Source organism: Aspergillus terreus, genomic scaffold (assembly GCF_000149615.1).
Source record: "Aspergillus terreus NIH2624 scaffold_9 genomic scaffold, whole genome shotgun sequence".
NCBI classification, from domain to species: domain Eukaryota; kingdom Fungi; phylum Ascomycota; class Eurotiomycetes; order Eurotiales; family Aspergillaceae; genus Aspergillus; species Aspergillus terreus.
Genome location: NT_165932.1, coordinates 186070 through 203458, shown reverse-complemented (window position 1 = coordinate 203458; position 17389 = coordinate 186070). Strand labels below are relative to the sequence as shown.

The following is a 17389-nucleotide window of genomic DNA, read 5'->3' as shown; positions in this document are numbered from 1 at the left end:
CTGGGGTACATGTTAGTCGTTCGTCCCGAGGGGGAGGGTGGGGTACGAACAAATCGACCAGTTTGATCGCCTCCTGCGCTGTGAACCAGCCCATCTTTACGAAGCGACAGGCCTTCCATAGCCTGAGGGCTTCTGGATGGGCAAGTACGTCTTGCGGCCAGCTGGGTGTTGCTGGAGTGTATGTATCCCTGGATCTTTGTACGGAGCGGAACAGAATGTCGAGGGCATCGTTTGTATTTGATATGATGCCATGAAGTCCCGATGTATCGAGGTTTCCCGGAACTGGATAACATATATGTGGCAACTCTATGCACTGTTAGGCAGAGCGGGCATTAGAGAAATGAGCTCACCATTCGGGGAACCTGGCTCCGATCTAGTATCCGATGTCTGCATCCTGCATGCATCTTGGTCTAGAGATGTGTTAATCATAATCAAACAACAAGACGAAATATCGATGACCTTTTCGTTCGCGAGCCCACGGCTTCTTTGCCGTGAATCGGCAATCCAGCTGTTTCTGGGCACATCGTGAACACGGGGCGCCGTGACTGTTGATCTGGCATCTGGCCTTTCGCTGACGACACGGGATGCACGCTTTGTATGCACGACGATAGCTGTAATCTGATGCGGCCCGACTTCGCGGCGGGCGAGGCATGTTGCGTTTATCCCAGCTGCGGTTTATGCGGCGTCAATGGGACGAAGTGCCGAAGATGTGGAGTTGAAGGGGAAATGCGGGGAATGTGGGGTCGAAAGAACTTTCTTATTTATACGCTACGCATCGCTTTCGGCCGACTTAGGGAATATAAGGAGTGCCTATGGCGCAAGCAATACCTATGTTGGTACAATAAATTCAATGTCTCTGATACTACATCCAACTACATACAGAATCAGGTCAAATAGCGAAACTGATTATGACGGTCTCCTTCCTCTGTCACATCCACACGCACACTCTGATCCACCTTGCCATACAGTCTGTCGCGGCGTCGGTTCTCGTGGGCCAATTTCGCATAGAGGCCCAGTGCCAACAATGCAATAACTCCACTCAAGGCACACCCAATTGCACATCCGCGAACGTAGAAAGGCCTGTCAAGGAATTAGTCTCCGTAGATCTACCTGTTTCTGAAAGTAGACGGAAACAGGACACACGCAGAGTGGGAACAGATACATACCCCTCAGCATCCGGGAACGCCGAACTACTGACAAAGCTGGAGCACTGTCCAAACACCGCCAGGATTGCCATTCCAGCTCCCTTCTTCGAGTCACCACCTTGATTGTTGAGCAACCAGGTGATGTTGATGCAAAGGGACGGGAAGATGCCGCAGGTTGCGAGCCAAATACCGAAGTATCTGACTCCCGGCTGTGTCTCAGATTGTACAGCGGCAAGAATCAAATACCCAACCATACCCATTGTCGCAAAGAAAGTGATGGTTAAACCTCGCTTGCCCCATTTATCGGATATGACTGCAGCCACCACGCACAGAAGAAACGCGGCGAAATACGGCGGTGCTGCGAGTCCCTGCGCGTTGATGGAAGTGTAGCCCATCTCCTCGATAATTGTCGGGAGGAAATTGGACAGCCCAGCGAAGGAGTAATTGCAGCAGAAATGAATGGACATGTGGATGTAGTTTTTGTAATCTGTCAGCCCCCGGAGTACTTGCTTCCATTCCATACGGTTTTTGGCGGTTCGGTCCATGGTGTGGAGGCGCTCTACAGCTTGGGTCTGCTCATGCTCAGTGAGGAATTTGGCAGATCCGGGAGAGTCAGGCAGGAAGAAAAAGACAATAGGGGCGAATAACACGGTCGGAGCTCCTTCTGTTGTGACGAATGTCTCTGGTTAGATCGTGCTCTCATCCTGGACACCAGCGGATACATACCAATGATGAACAGAAACCTCCAAGGGGCGATCGAATGTCTGATTCTGGTGATCGCGTACGCCAATGCGCTGGCGAAGCAATTGGCTACAGGCGACATCCCCAGTAGAATGGATGTACGAAACCCCAACTCCTCTCTTTGATAGAACATCGAGAGGAAGTATGGAGCACCCGCCCCGAAGGCCGCTTCAAAAATGCCCAAAAGACAGCGGCAGACCACCAGCTCTGCCATATTGTTGACGGCACCACTGCACATTGCCGCAGCTCCCCAGCTGTAGAGCCTCAGTATACGATTGGGATAGGGCTGGACTGGCTACCAACATACCAAACACACAGCGTGGCAACATAGATATGTGCTGGCAAGAGCTTCCACAGAAGTGTGGTCCATTCAAACATGATATAGCAGATGTAAAAGGAGTACAGCACCCACGACCATTGGTAGTCATTCAGGCCAAGATCGCGGTCTATCCCGGCTGTTTTGGCATTTCCGATGTTTCCTGTGGGACATGTTATGAGACACCGCATAAATAGGTAGGGTAGGAGAGGTACGAACCTCGATCGAGATAGGAGAGCGTATAGAGAATGCAGACGATGGGCAAGACACGTCGATCGAACTCGGTCTGTCAGCGGTGGGCTTGCAAGCGAAACGATGGCGACTTACTTTCCGACGAATAGAGCTCTGGTCAGCAGCGTGAACAACCATCCTCTGAGAGGTCTTCTCTTCGGGGTCGGGCTGCGCCATTTCGATATGGCATGCTTCATTTGTGTCTTTGTCCGTCATGATGATAGCAGACTGTAGTCAACGCAGACCTGTCAATGCTCAGTACGGAGCATAAGGGTGAACAGGAGGACAACCCCCTGTCTTTATAGCTTTGCAATGGTTCGTTACTCCGCATTACCCCAGATTCCCCATGGGGTGGGTGGAAAGGAGATCATGCCGACACGAGGGCTACCGGATATTTGGACGGCGGATAGTGCCAATTATCCGCACTCGCAACATCCGCACTAAATAGTTCACCACCAACGATGGCAAAGCTATATAAACAGCGACAACGCCCTGAAATTACCCGTCCAGAACATCATATTATCCACTGTTAACCGTACTTGATCTTCACTGATCACCATGACTGTTGGAAGCACCCCGTACCCCTTCCAGTTTGACACTCCCCCGATTGCCACATCGAGTGAAGATGGCACCACCACTGATGTTAGCCTGGCCTTGAAGAATGTGCGCGGGAAGATCCCATCGGCCCAAGCTTCTCGCCTGCGGACAATGATGCTTGAGGCCCACAACGATCCGGACAAGATCATCGCCCACGCCTGCACCTACGACGGATTGTCGTCACGTCTCGTTGAGGAAGCGGGTTTCCCGATTGTCTTCCTCGCAGGGTACGCTATGGCGAGCGCCCAAGGCCTCCCAGACACGGGATACATTGCCTTGGAAGATGTATGCCATAAGATCCAGGAGGCGGTGCGCGTCACGAGCATCCCCGTCATGGCGGACGGTGACACGGGGTATGGTGGTCCGATGAATGTGAGGCGGACAGTGGAATGCTATGCTGCCGCTGGAGCAGCTGGAGTGATGATTGAGGATCAGACGTGGCCGAAGAGTATGTCATCCTTCCATCTTTCTTAGAGCTAAAATCTTTGGCCCCGTACTTACTCACCTGCATAGGGTGCGGACACACCAAGGGAAAATCCGTCGTGTCACGGGGCGAAGCGTACGCGCGCATCCAAGCTGCCGTGGACGCACGTAACCAGGGTCAGGATATCTTTATCCTGGCACGGACAGATGCCTTGATTCACGGGTGGGAAGAGGCCATGACCCGCGTCAAAGAGTTCAAACGCATTGGCGTCGACGCTGTGTTTGTCGAGGCCTTGCCTGACCGCGAAGCTATGAAGAAGTGTGCCGCGGAAGTACAGCTGCCGATATTTGCCAACATCATCGAAGGGGGTAAGACGGAGAATCTCTCTGCAAAAGAACTTGCAGCCATGGGGTATGCGGCTGTTGCCTACCCCTGGACGCTGGTAGCCGCCAAATTGAAGAGCGTTCGCGAGTCTCTGGATGGATTGAAACGCAGTATGACTACGGGAGCTCCACCTATGATCCTGGGGTATTCGGAGGTGTGTGAGGGTGTTGGGTTCAATAAGTACTGGGTAAGCTGTTCCCTACGTGGATGGAGAAAATGGCATTTCTGACCGACGATTAGGATCTCGAGACAAGATACGAGTTCAATGAAAACGAACTGTTCAATATTAAAGATCAGAATGGATGCAAGTGAGTCGAAGAGTAGGAGGAAGTCGGTCTCGACTAAAATCTAGCAAGGCATTGGTATCTCTGCCTAGTTCGATAATACCGACCAGGGATTATCGTGAATGGTATTTTATCATCAAGGGTAAAAAAACCAGCCGTATCAATGCTATCAAAATCAAACATAGTAAAACTGAGTTCGTTCGTTTACTACATTTCCGTAGCAGATACCTGATGATAAGGCTTGCGCCTCCTCAGCGTTGGTGACTGATCTGAAAGGGCCCCAGTGAGGTGCCACTCGTGACAGTGGCTGGCCGCGCTTGTTCCCGTGTTGAGATGGACATAAGGGGCACCTCTGTTTGGTGGCTCATTGTCACTGGTCTGCACAAAGCTTTGGCCTATTCTATTCTTGCCCTTAAGATAGATAGACGACGGATTTGCCTGGCCTCGAAACCTGAAAGCCAAATCACCCTCAAAGTTTATCCCACGCTCAAACAGTCCCATGTACGCATGTATGTGGTCTAACACCGTGGCAAGTCGAAGATGGTCGTGGCATAAAGGTGATAGGTTGTGTGCATCCGACCTTATAGGTTTGCGAAGATGTTCCTCTACTAAAGCCCATTCTTCTAGAGCACTGTAAAGCAAAACATATTTCTGGTCTTCGGCTGGAATAGCCTGAGAGTCCGCTCCCGGCGTAGAGGATTCGTAGTTGACGGTAGACAGCTGAATAATGCGAAGACGGAAAGCCTTCATTTCGGTCTCAAGAACATCCAGCACGTCGGAAAGTAGGAGTTGATGTTTGCACATTGAGAATTTCTTACCAGCCATCGCGGCCTTAGTACACAACTGAGCCCTGAGACTCGCGACCTCGCACTCGAATGCATTTAGAAGCGGAGAGAGAGGAACCAGTCTGGGATGGCGCTGTGAGTCATCGAACCTCCAATCACTTGGCAGGCGCGCAGGCTGGGATGCCTTATTCAGATCTGTCGTGCGTTCAAGATCTCTGTCAGAGCCACGAATGCTCGGCTGATGGGACCCGCTGGCGCGCGACGAGGAGGCCATCGTTTTCTGGTGCACGATTCTCGGGGACTTGGCTTCTCGATCGGTGCGTACTTCGCGTTTGTGTCCGCTCGAGAGACAAGGTGGCGGTGGATAAACGGGTCCGGGGGGAATGAACAATAGAGTCATATTCGATCAGAATTACCTCGGTTGTATTCGCAGGAGAAGGAGAAGGAAGGTGCAGAATGCGGATGCTGTGATGGTTACAGGCGGAGTCAGAGTAGGCACAGGCAGCAAAACGCCATTGACGCATGATGAAGTCAACGAGTGGATGCTTATTTGGATGAACACCAGCTATCTATTCAGATAAGATGAAATGATGATAGTTGAACATGTTCTCTCGCCCTTTCCTTTGAGCATTCATGTTCGATGGCAGATTCAGTCTATACACGACGGGGTTTGAGAGTCGATTTACAAGAGCCTATCCTGCACATGCCCTGTGACAGACAGGTAGAGAAAGTAATTCCTCATCCACTCTCCTGCAAATGATTCATTCAAAACATGTTCACTATGACCACGCACAATCTCGGTTGCCTTGGATGCAATAACATACAGTAGAGTTCACAGAGCCCACTGCCCAGCTTGGCTCTACCCTAGACCTTATAAATAGACGTACACGAGAGCTGCACTCCCTTACCAGTGCCGCTCCGGACCAATCGCACTAGTTCCAGAGCCTTCTAAACCAGTGACAAAACATACAAGAATCTCCTGCTGAAGAGGGATACGACGCACGCAGTATTGCGAAACCCATGGTATATCATGCCCGAATACCAACCATGAACCGATTCTGCGTAACCCGCTTGAACGACAGCGGGTGGACTCTACAGACGACGCTTCTCAAGGAGCATAAATTGGGATGCTCGTCGGCTTTTGAATGAGATTGTGTTATACCAGATACAAGCTTGGCAATAATGGAATGGCCTTCTCGTCCATCACATTTCCCTCTACATGCAGCCAGAACATCACGCGCATTCCGCAATCGGCTCGGTATAGATACAGTAGTCGCTAGGGCCAGTGCTGACCTCCTCCGGCTCCTCGTCGCCGTCGGTCCCATTGTAAGTCGCGCAGATGTCATTCACATCCGTCGCACAAACAGAGGAGTCGATGGTGGCAGTGTCGCCAAAGTTCTCGTTGATCCCGACGAGCTGGGACCCCGACACGGCGACGACGTTGGAGACAGACACCTTCCGCTGGATGTCTCCGCAAGTGCCACAGGAGCGATAGAGCTTTCCGAAGTCGTAGACCTCGAATCCATCAATGATAACCTCACCTCCGGTGTTGTGCTACAGTAGTTAGCAATGAGCCTAGAGAACCTTTCACTTTCCAGAAGACACCTACCTGGATCACCTTATCCTCAGCACCCTGCGCACCACCGCCACTGATGGTGTAGATACCATCTCCCTCCTTTAGGGACAGGGCATCTAATGACTCGTTAGGGGCGACTGAGAACCGAATGGTGGGGCTGCTTACCCTCGCAGACCTTCTCCCACCAGACATTTTCAATAGTGCAGGAACCAAGGCAGTAAACACCCTCGATCTGGTCGGTGCCGATGATGGCGTTCTTGAGGGTACCTCCCTCCTGGACGATGAAGACGGTATCGTCCTCTCCGCCCTCGACTTGGCCGGTGCATTCAACGCCGCGACCGTAGGTCTTCATGCCTCCATCGAAGGTCTCGCCGGCAGCAACCTCATACGGCTCACTGAATGTCTCGCTACCTTGTGACTCAGGGAGTGGAAAGCTATAGCGCTTGGTGAGAGCCCCAAGGGCTGTAGAGGCAAGCAGGGAGAAGAGAAGGCTTTTCTGGACCATGGTGATGGGCCGTTACCGAGGAGCAAATGGAAGAGATGGAGTAGGGGACTGATTGTAACGACCAGCGACAGTCGACATCTAACGACTTATATATCTAAGCTGATGACAACACGGGGCCTCATCGACGGGTTTATCTGGTGGAAATACTCCCATCTGCTTGGCATGTTTCGGTCTTTTCTCCGTTGTGTTTAGCAAATTATACAGGATCAACATGAAACAGCCTGGGGGAGGGAGAATGATGACCCTCTCTATACAGGAACCCCCTCGACGATCCCGGGATTACTGGCAGCTAAACAAGCCACCCATCACCCTAAAACCGCCAAGACGTCCTGTTTTCCTCCGTCGTCTGCTTGGCATCTTGGCTGCGGTGTTCCAGCGTGGACAAAATGAGGTGGAACGAGGCGGTGCAAGCGTGGCTAGCCTGATTGATGGGATATATCTGCCGCAGCGTATCCTTAATTTCGTGACTGGCGGGATTGGGTGATCTTCGTGACCATCCGAAGTTTTGCCGTAACTGGGTTGTACATATACAACAGATGTTAAATAGCTTGCTCCCGTCAAATACACGAAGGGACATGTACCAGCGGTATAGAGAAGCTGTTTCTAACCCGACATGGACAGCCCCTGCATAAGCCATGTACAGGAAAGATATCTGCAGAGCTTCGAGTCCACGAATCAAGAGACGTAACTAAGCTGGCATCTATAAGCTCCCAGTTTGAACCAACGCACCAATCGCCACATTTGATCGGTACGATACTTGATTTCCGGCATTTCGGTACAGCTAGCCATGATATACGGTGGGACTGGCGTAAAGGATTCCCGTTTCATCGTACATTGCCATAAAGTCTGCCATTTCCGAGGACATGCGTAGAGACGAAACTGGTCTTAGCTCTACGGGGTGCTCTTTACATCATTGGAGCCAGGCTTTGTTGAGAGCAATGATGGAAGCGGTTGTAGCCAAGCCTATGCACATTGGAATGGATGCTACTTCCTCGCTTCCCTTTATAGTGGCAGCCATGGAATTGTCTTCTGCATGTCCACACCCCTGCAGTGACTAGTGGAAATATTTCGGAACAACACCCTTGACCCTTAACCAGGCAGCATCAAGAGCCTGCACCATATCATCCGGTAGAGGCCCTTTCTCCATGTCCGCCAGGTTGCTTTCCAACTGCGCGGCACTGCTTGCCCCAACAATGATGGCGTCTTCTTTCTCACTCGACAGTCCACTGTGATGACACAGCCAGCGGAATGCGCATTCAGCCTCGGTCAATCCATGTTTCTGCGCGACGGGCCGGATAATGTCCAGCGCCCCAAAGTAATCCTCATTCCAATATCTCCCACGCATCAGCGACCCCTGCCACCGGTTCGGATCGAAGCGTGACCCGCTCTCGCAGACATCATCGCTCGTGTCCCGATGGTAGCGGGATGTGAGGAATCCGCCAGCCAGGGGCTGGAATACGTACAACGCGATGCCGTAGTTCCGCAAACACGGTAGCAGCTCCGGCTCAATTCCGCGGTGGATGGCATTATAGATCCCCTGGTAGACAGCTGGTTTGATCCAGCCGTTCCGTTCGCAGATTTCGCACATCTGGGCTACTTCCCAGGACATGTAGTTGCTGATTCCCCAGCGGGCGAAATATCCCTCTTGATGGAGGTTGTTGATCTCGCGCAGCGTGTCCTCGAATGGTGTCTTCCGGTCTGGACCGTGCAGATACCAGAGGTCGACTGTGGTTGTTCCCAGCGCCTCCAAACTGTCCATTAACCCTCGTCGGAGGTCTGCAGGCTTATGTGTGTAATACAATGTGTCGACGGCGCCCATGGCTCGGCCGTAGGTTGGGTAGAGCTTCGTATGCATGATAAGACCCCTTTCCTGCCATTTGGCTCGGGCGAGCAGTGTCTCACACGACCCGAGACCGTATATCCGTGCTGCGTCGATCTTGTCGTGTCCATGGGCCTGGAAGACGTCGAGGATGGCCTCGGCGTCTTGGACGGTGCTGGTACGGATTCCTTCGAGACCTTCGTCGCCGAAGGTCATGGAGCCAAAGATGGCTTTTATGGCTGACTTTGACATACTGTCGTGAATGGATTGATAAGGCACTGCACCACTCATAGGTTTAGGATGGGGAAGAGGGCTTTTTTATGAAGCCGAGCAGTGTTGCTAACTGCATTCGACACGGATGGTCTCCGTATGCAAGCAGCAGGGATTGATGGCACATATTCAGTGCGGCATGTCCCTCTGGTCCATTAATCTCTAGGATGTTGACGGCTTCTTGCCTGGTTCGAGCATAGATGGATACTACATAGAAGTACCGTGTGGATCTACTTCATGTATCTCAGTATGTAATTCTCTGTATGTGGAACATCATTACCAAACGTTACCCCACTTAACTCCGGAGTCGACTGGGTTTGTCAGCAACGCAGAAGACCCTCATTTCTAGCGGATTCGCATGGTCTCATTCCATATGCTCCATCTTCATCATCCATTTCACCCTCAAACACTGCTGCTATGGATCTCTCGCCCCCTCTGGACTCTCCCACGAGGAAATCTGTGCCCGATGACTGGAAAGGGCTGACCGATCCGAAAGAGCGCCGCCGGCGCCAGAACCGCATCAACCAGCGCGCATACCGTGAGTGCGCTCATCGCAATACCGCTGGACGACACTCATCCAAGGGTATCTAGGCAACCGGAAGAGAGCCCAACTGCTAGGTATCATCCAAGCCGCCACCGACCACACCAACCCCGACCATGATACCGCCCCCTCCGACCCCAGCGAGACCGCCCTCGCTGTGCGGCACACACCGCCCACTCCAGACCTCAGAGTATGTGGCAGTCGCTGTCTTAAACAGGAAGAGCTGCATCGCCTGCTGGAACACTTCAGCTCCACCGCCTACCAGAGCTACATCCTCGGCTTCCCGACAGCAGACCACCTCCTTACCCTCTCCAAAGTCAACGTCTTCCGCGCCTTCATCGCAAACATGGCCCTCATGGGCATGACCCCCGACCCGGAATGGATGCACGACGACGCCGTCTCCCCCTGGGCCACCGCCCAGCCCGGCCCCGTCGACCCCTCCGCCCTCCCTGTCGCCCTCCGTCCAACCCGTCTCCAGCAGAGACTGCCGCACCACCCGTGGCTGGACTTCTTCCCGCACCCGCGCATGCGGGACAACCTCGTCGAGGCGGCGGATCGCTTCGACGATGAGCAGCTGTGTGTGGATATTATGGGGTTCTGGAGTATGGCACCGGAGAACTGCGGGCTGCTGGTCTGGGGGGAGCCGTCGGACCCGGCGAATTGGGAGGTTACAGAGGAGTTTCTACGCAAGTATCCGTGGACGCTACGCGGGTGTCATTCGCTGCTGCAGGCGACGAATCGATGGCGGAGGGAACGGGGAGAGAATTTGATATTTCGATATTTGTGATGCGCATGGACGAATGAATACACGAGATGATGTAGTACATGATATCAATCTGGATGAAACATGAATCTGAACGAAGAACAACCCAACTCCCTATCCTCGTAATCGTAATGAAGTCATTCTGCTTATCTCCGGCGCTAATGCAGGCTGCTTACGCTTAATTGAGCTTGCTCTTGGCATAGTGGGTCAGGAAGGTGTACTGCCGTACTGTACGGTATGAACGGTACCTGTATGTCAACCTGAAGCATCAGCATCAGTTATCACTGCCGCTCTTCTTAGCTACCAGCGCATCATACCACGGACGAACATACTCCACAAAGTTGACAATATGCTGGCGCGCACACAAACCCTGCGACTCGCGCATCAACCGCTGCGTATGGTAGTACAGCAGCGGCCAGTGCAAATCTTCGTCCTTGAAGCCGTCATATTCGAAGACGACCTTCGGGAAGCGCGCCCGCCAATACGCATCGGGGAACTGCCAGTAAAACGAGGTCATCGCGCCGCGCACCGCCTCCTCATCGTGCAGCTGGTCCACAATCAGCATCTGGATCTCCAGCGGCAGACGCACGCGCGGGAGCAGGGCAAACGGGTACGGCCCCTCGGCGCGCAGCCACTGCCGCGCGAGCCGCGCCTTGGACACGGCGATGTCGACTTCGGGGATGCGCCACGGGTCGAAGTGCATGAATGCGCCCAGCTCGCGCTGTTTTGTGAGGTAGTTGTGGTAGCGGACGATGCGCGGGCGGTTCTCGGGTGTCTGCGCGATGGGTGAGTTGATCTCGCGCTCGACGGCGTGCAGTGTCGCCATGAACTCGTCGAGATGGTGAGATAGCCCTGGGAGAGTCTGTGTCAGCACGCTCCAGCAGCGTTCGTGGAAGAGAGCGCAGAACTGTGGCCAGGGGGATGGGTTCTGCTTCCAGGTCCAGATGGACTCTGCGGGCATGGGCACTGTGGGGGGATAGTCAGCAGGCAGGGTGCCAGCGTACACGATGTCTGTGGGGAGAGGGATGTGGAGGGTACCGTCGTCAGCGGAGGTCCAGTGGACCGGTTGGAAGACGGCGGAGAGCTGGAAGTTCTCGAACTTGTTGGGGGAGTTGTTCAAGGTGAAGACTAGAGACGTGTTAGCTGGGTGCGAGTGTATGAGAGAGAGAACGTACCTGCGCGACAGGGGCTGCTCCAGAGATAGCGTTCGCGGAAGTAATGCTGCTCGAAGGTGTGGGTGCTGCACACAGCGCTTCTGTCGGTCTGGTAGGTCCAGTTGATCGGCTCTTGGACGAACTTGAGGTCTTCGTCGGTGACCATCAGGCGGTGGCAGGAGAAGCAGGTTAGCCCTGAGGGGTGCCTAGAGGAGTCCATGATGGCTGTAGCTGGTCGCTGTGGGTGATGGTATAGATGATAACGGTGAGTGTAGGCGCAAATGCGTGCTTTTATACATTGTCTGAACAGTGTCTTTGTATAGTTAACGGAGAGTATCAGCGGGATATCCCTGTTCATTCAAGACAATGTCTTTGTAGCTGAGGAAGATACCGTGCACTATTGTTCACAACAAAGAACGCATCACGGTATGTTCAGTAACCATCCTTTGTACATATCCATCACAGCCTCTGCAACGAGCGGTGTCCGACGACCTCTCGCGCGGGCAATTCCACTCCCCACGCAATGCGGCAGTCCCAGCGCAGATGCTCCTCTGTATACAATCCCCCAGACGGATGGCTCCCCTTCGTGATGAGATCTCTCCAGACCATATCCCCGACGCCGCCTTCACCCATGAGAATCCACCGCCGGGCAATCTCCATCGCGACGCCGTCGTTGTCGCGCTCCGCATCCAGCGCCAGCAGGATGCCCTCCACGATCCACGCCATCGTGAACATCGTGCGATGGCCCTCCGCCAGAAGGAACCGCGGCTGCTTCGTCGCCGTCAACCGCGCCACAAACGCCGTCCAGATCTCCTTCAGCGTGTCCGCCAGCTCAGCCGTCTTGATCATCCCAACCACCCGCTCCACCCACCCAGCAAACGTGGCCAGGTTATTCTTCCGCCCCAGCAGCAGGAACCGGATCAGCTCGCTGGCCAGCACGCCCGTCGGCCCCTCCCACGTCGCGTTGACAATCGTATTCCGCATGATGCGCGCGATGTTGAACTCCGGCTCATCCGCTTCATCCATATACCCCACGCCGCCCATGGCCTCCTGACACTCCTGGATCCCCGCGATCGCCGACTTGCTCACCACCGCCTTGCCGATGGCCGTCAGCGCGCGCAGCACCACGGCCGCCTCATCCCCCGCGCGCGGCAGATGCGGCGCCACCGGCGCCGCGCCAGGGTTCTCCGTCATCGCCATGACAGCAATGGCAAAGAAGCCGAGGTTCATCGCGCCGCGGTGCCGGATCTCCATGTCGGCCAGCAGGTTCAGATGCATGGGGATCAGCCAGAGCGGCTCGCCGACGGTGGTGCGGGCCTTGGCGAACGCCTTGGCGATGCTGATGGCGCGGCGCCACCCGGCCAGCGACCCGATGAAGGTGTGCGCGCGCGTGATGTTCAGCAGCGGCGCGATGGTCGGGATGCCGGCGTCCAGCGCGCCGACGAGGTGCGCGCGCATGTCTCGCAGCTCCAGCTCCGCCGTCGGCAGCTCCTTCGTGCCGAGCTTGTTCTTGAGCCGGTGGATGCGCACGCCGTTGGTGACTTCGCGCGGGGTGCCGTCGCTGCCGACGACGGTCTTGCGTAGCGGCGCGAGGAAGAGGCTGAGTTTGCCTGAGGCGGTCTTGGCGAGAAGCAGGGCGATGTTCGCGTCGGTGGCCGAGGAGAAGAATTTGAACCCGTTGATGAGGTAGTCGCCTTCGTCGAGGCCGTTGGATGCTTGCGAGGTGTGTGTGGCTGGGGAGTAGGTCGCCCATGTCTCGGTTTCTTGCACGTCGCTGCCCCCCGTGCGCTCGGTCATCCATTGGCCCGACGTCCAGGAGTCTTCGCCACGCGAAGTGAGTTTCTGGAAGACGGCGTGGAAGGGGTGGTCGGCGGGGAGGGCAGACAGGTGGTTTGTGAGGACGCGGGCGGCGCCGTCGGTCATGCTGATGGGGCAGGAGTAGAGCCCGGACGAGGGGGCGTAGAGGTAGTTTCTGGAGAGTTAGGGTTGCGTATGAGAGGGGAGGAGGAGAGCGTACACTGCATATTGGATCAGTCGTCGTTCCGGGCCTAGGGTCTGGTCGTATCCCAAGGAGACCACGCCATGTCGCACACCCCATCGGCCGAGCTGTTTCCAGCCCTCACTGGTGACGAGCTTGTCGTAGTCGTAGCGCTCGCCCCAGACGTTGTAGCTCTTGACGTAGGGTTGCTGTCGCTCGGCGTTGGCGCTCCATTCGCGGATCTGGTCGGAAATGGCCTCGGCGCCTAGTTGGGTGAGGTGGGATTGGATGTGCGTGAGGGTGTCGTGTGGGATGTACCCTGATATTCTATTAGCTATGGATATGCATCAGGGTCGATCAGGATGGGGCTAGAGCTACAGGACAGCTGGCGCTGCAGGCTGGCGTCGGATGTATATGTATTCTGGAGGGGTTCGGGGCGGGTGAAGTGGCCGGTGTGGGCGGTCGCTGGATTTACACGGACAGGCGACATGTCGATGTCAGTTGGGCTGTGAGAAGTGTTGTAAGGGATCAAGATGGATGATGTTGGAGGTGCCGTTATATTGTCCGAGGCGGATGAGTAGGAACAACCTCGGCTACGCTATACGAGCATGATCGACGCCACGCGGGGAAGCTTGATCGCCGATAGACAAAGTATGGAGTATTGATTGCGGTTTCATCTTGGTTCCGGGGGTCCTATAGGGTAATGGAGTGGTGTCTGTTTGGGTGTCGATGTATGTATATCCTTGGTTCCCAGTTGGTCCCTGTCTTGGTTGTTCGCACAGATAGATATTCTACGGTGCTAGGACAGAACTCGTTAGCTGCTCTATACACCACAAGTGAGGACTTCTTTAAGGCATACCGTTGGAGAATTTGTAATCTATTATTCAGATTGAGACCCGGTATCACCGCAAAGTGCCGGGGACTGCCGAGAGTCGCCGATCAATGTACACTCTACATCTATAGCCCCATATATTTATGACCGAGCAGGATTTCAAAGCCATATCGGATAGAGAGGATGATACTCACTTAATCCTAAGCTGTCTCCGAGGTAGAGGAGGTAGAGATACATTGATTGGCAATATGGATTTGTCAGACCCTGAGAATGGTTACCAACCCTAACTTCTTACTTATAGCCTATACGATACACCTACACCTACATCTACATCTACATCTACATACTGCATACTTCTCCTTTTACTTCCAATAAGCTTATCTACTGGCAATAAATACATAAAAGAGTGGACCCGGAGACATTCCACTGAATTAATAATATCTACCCGATGTTAACAAAGCCGATCCACTCGAGCTCCACGCGGATTTGAAATCAGCTTCACCATCCCTTCTACAGCCTTCGATATGGCCTCCATAAATACCATCCCTCCCTTTTCTCGCCCTCTGCTCCATCCCAATCAATCCCATCAACACCAATATGCACCTCCCTGACATCGAGATCGCCCCCGCAGAGGGCGTCCCCTACTTCACGCCCGCGCAGTCGCCGCCGGCCGGCACTGCCGCCAACCCACAGACCAGCGGCAAGCCCATCCCCAAGCTCTATCAACCGCTGACCATCCGCGGCGTCACCTTTCAGAACCGCCTGGGCCTTGCCCCCCTCTGCCAGTACTCGGCCCAGGATGGCCACATGACCGACTACCACATCGCCCATCTGGGCGGCATCGCCCAGCGCGGCCCCGGCCTGATGATGATCGAGGCCACCGCCGTGCTGCCCGAGGGCCGCATCACCCCCCAGGACGTCGGCCTCTGGAAGGACTCCCAGATCGCCCCCATGCGCCGCGTCATCGACTTCGTCCACAGCCAGGGCCAGAAGATCGGCGTCCAGATCGCCCACGCCGGCCGCAAGGCCAGCACCATCCCCCCCTGGATGGCCAGCGCCGGCACCATCGCCACCGAAAAGGTCGGCGGCTGGCCTGACAACGTCAAGGGGCCCAGCAGCGTCCCCTTTGCCGACTCGTTCCCCACCCCCAAGGCCATGACCAAGGAGGACATTGCCGAGTTCAAGGCTGCCTGGGTGGCCGCCGTTAAGCGCGCCCTCGCCGCCGGGGCGGACTTCATCGAGATCCACAACGCCCACGGATACCTGCTGTCCAGCTTCCTCTCGCCCAGCGCCAACACGCGCACCGACGAGTACGGCGGCTCCTTCGAGAACCGCATCCGCCTGTCGCTGGAGATCGCCCAGGCCACCCGCGACGCCGTCGGCCCGTCCGTCCCCGTCTTCCTGCGCATCTCCGCCACCGACTGGGTCGAGGACACCCTGCCCGAGGAGGGCTGGAGCCTCGCCGACACGGTGCGCTTCGCGCAGGAGCTCGTCAAGCAGGGCGCCGTCGATCTGATCGATCTCAGCTCCGGCGGCGGGCACCCCGCGCAGAAGGTCAAGTCCGGCCCCGCGTTCCAGGCGCCGTTCTCGATTGCCGTCAAGAAGGCCGTCGGCGACAAGCTGCTCGTCGCGGTGGTGGGCGCCATCACGAACGGCAAGCAGGCGAACCGCCTGCTCGAGGAGGAGGGGCTCGATGTCGCGCTGGTCGGCCGTGGCTTCCAGAAGGACCCGGGGCTCGCCTGGACGTTCGCGCAGCATCTGGACGTGGAGATTGCCATGGCGGCGCAGATCCGCTGGGGCTTCACGCGCCGCGGAGGCACCCCGTACATCGAGCCGTCGGCGTACAAGGACTCGCTTTTCGACTAGACTGGATGTATGTACGTGGTATGAGTTACGCTCGATAGATATTAGCCCTCTATAGAATGCATTTATGTCTTCACTTTGCTACACTATACCCGGCGTATCCCCAATGCGAAACACATACTTGACCGCACTAGCCTTCCCCTGCATCAGATCCCGCAGCGCATCCTGCACGCCCGCCAGTCCCCAGGGGCGCACCTCAAACGGATGCCCCGAGAACTCTCCCCGCTGCAGCGCGCGCGAGAACCACCGACAGAACAGATAACACAGCTCGCGACAGTCGTCCGGCCCGCCCGCCTCGTGCGCCGCGCTCACCCACGTGTTCGTAGCGACGCCCGGCGCCACATCGCGCTCCTGCGGCAGCACCGAGTTGATATTCCCGCCCGGCGCAATGACCCCCCGCAACACCCGCGTGCTCTCGTCGCTGACGATCGTGTCGAGCACGTGCTCCAGCGGCTCTGCCCCCAGCGCCGCGCGGATGCCCTTGGCCGTCGCCTCGCCGCCGGCGCGGTAGTCCACGACGACGTCGCCGCGGCTGGCGTCAAGGAGGGGCGTGATGTACGAGGCACCTTTGCCGGCGACGGCGATGATCGGGTGGATGTTGCTGCGGCGGGCGAGTTTGATGGCGAACGCGCCGACGGCCGTGCTGCCGCCGTAGATTACCAGGGGGGTCGCGGTGGTCGCGGGCCGCCAGGGGAAGGGCAGGGCGAGGTGGTGGTACAGCGCGATGACGGCGGTGAGCCCGGCGAGGGGGATTGTTGCTGCTTCTGCTTTTGTCAGCGTGTTCTTGCTCGAGTTCGATCGGGAGACGCAAGACGCAAGACGCAAGACGCACCCTCGAACGAGGTTTCCTTCGGCAGGTGGAATGTGGTATGCGCCCAGGCCAGGGCATACTCGGCGTACGAACCGCCCGGCATTAGCATCTCGTGGAATGCGCCGACGCGGTCGCCGGGCTATACGGGACATTAGCTTGTATCCAGTTGGAACTATTAGTGATAAGGCAGCGCAGGGACGCACCTTAAACTCCACCACATTCTTCCCAACCGCTTCCACCACGCCGGCAATGTCGTCGCCCTGGTTGACGCCGTCGCGCACATGCGCGTACCGGGCGAACAGCGGGCTGTCGGCGTTTTTGGCGACTTCGGGCACCTTCCAGTCTTTCGGGTTGCTGCCGCTGACGACGA

At 55.9% G+C, this 17389-nt stretch overlaps 9 protein-coding genes across 9 annotated transcripts; 2 read left to right on the top strand and 7 right to left on the bottom strand.

The window, feature by feature from the left end:
• Window positions 1-810: 810 nt before the first annotated feature.
• ATEG_06317 (putative MFS transporter) lies at window positions 811-2649 on the bottom strand (the record flags this gene model as incomplete). The annotated part of the gene is made up of 7 exons (XM_001215495.1): window positions 811-828; window positions 945-1080; window positions 1167-1827; window positions 1872-2140; window positions 2194-2365; window positions 2422-2488; window positions 2530-2649. The coding sequence occupies 7 exons, from the start codon at window positions 2647-2649 to the stop codon at window positions 811-813; spliced, it is 1443 nt and encodes a 480-aa protein (XP_001215495.1).
• Window positions 2650-2991: 342 nt separating this feature from the next.
• Window positions 2992-4067, top strand: ATEG_06316 (isocitrate lyase/PEP mutase family protein; the record flags this gene model as incomplete). The annotated part of the gene is made up of 2 exons (XM_001215494.1): window positions 2992-3478; window positions 3544-4067. The coding sequence occupies 2 exons, from the start codon at window positions 2992-2994 to the stop codon at window positions 4065-4067; spliced, it is 1011 nt and encodes a 336-aa protein (XP_001215494.1).
• A 262-nt stretch (window positions 4068-4329) lies between these two features.
• Window positions 4330-5431, bottom strand: ATEG_06315 (uncharacterized protein; the record flags this gene model as incomplete). Its single annotated transcript, XM_001215493.1, has 2 exons — window positions 4330-5102; window positions 5233-5431. The coding sequence occupies 2 exons, from the start codon at window positions 5429-5431 to the stop codon at window positions 4330-4332; spliced, it is 972 nt and encodes a 323-aa protein (XP_001215493.1).
• Window positions 5432-6140: 709 nt separating this feature from the next.
• On the bottom strand, window positions 6141-6988 carry ATEG_06314 (pectate lyase; the record flags this gene model as incomplete). Its single annotated transcript, XM_001215492.1, has 3 exons — window positions 6141-6461; window positions 6517-6599; window positions 6649-6988. 3 exons carry the CDS (start codon window positions 6986-6988, stop codon window positions 6141-6143), a joined length of 744 nt encoding a protein of 247 aa, XP_001215492.1.
• Window positions 6989-8042: 1054 nt separating this feature from the next.
• On the bottom strand, window positions 8043-9059 carry ATEG_06313 (aldo/keto reductase family protein; the record flags this gene model as incomplete). The annotated part of the gene is made up of 1 exon (XM_001215491.1): window positions 8043-9059. The coding sequence occupies one exon, from the start codon at window positions 9057-9059 to the stop codon at window positions 8043-8045; it is 1017 nt and encodes a 338-aa protein (XP_001215491.1).
• A 435-nt stretch (window positions 9060-9494) lies between these two features.
• Window positions 9495-10469, top strand: ATEG_06312 (uncharacterized protein; the record flags this gene model as incomplete). Its single annotated transcript, XM_001215490.1, has 4 exons — window positions 9495-9615; window positions 9660-9808; window positions 9842-10220; window positions 10441-10469. The coding sequence occupies 4 exons, from the start codon at window positions 9495-9497 to the stop codon at window positions 10467-10469; spliced, it is 678 nt and encodes a 225-aa protein (XP_001215490.1).
• Window positions 10470-10559: 90 nt separating this feature from the next.
• Window positions 10560-11342, bottom strand: ATEG_06311 (uncharacterized protein; the record flags this gene model as incomplete). The annotated part of the gene is made up of 2 exons (XM_001215489.1): window positions 10560-10629; window positions 10714-11342. 2 exons carry the CDS (start codon window positions 11340-11342, stop codon window positions 10560-10562), a joined length of 699 nt encoding a protein of 232 aa, XP_001215489.1.
• A 652-nt stretch (window positions 11343-11994) lies between these two features.
• On the bottom strand, window positions 11995-14003 carry ATEG_06310 (putative acyl-CoA dehydrogenase; the record flags this gene model as incomplete). The annotated part of the gene is made up of 3 exons (XM_001215488.1): window positions 11995-13507; window positions 13553-13832; window positions 13892-14003. 3 exons carry the CDS (start codon window positions 14001-14003, stop codon window positions 11995-11997), a joined length of 1905 nt encoding a protein of 634 aa, XP_001215488.1.
• An 852-nt stretch (window positions 14004-14855) lies between these two features.
• ATEG_06309 (uncharacterized protein) lies at window positions 14856-17122 on the bottom strand (the record flags this gene model as incomplete). The annotated part of the gene is made up of 3 exons (XM_001215487.1): window positions 14856-16212; window positions 16330-16966; window positions 17041-17122. 3 exons carry the CDS (start codon window positions 17120-17122, stop codon window positions 14856-14858), a joined length of 2076 nt encoding a protein of 691 aa, XP_001215487.1.
• Window positions 17123-17389: the final 267 nt, after the last annotated feature.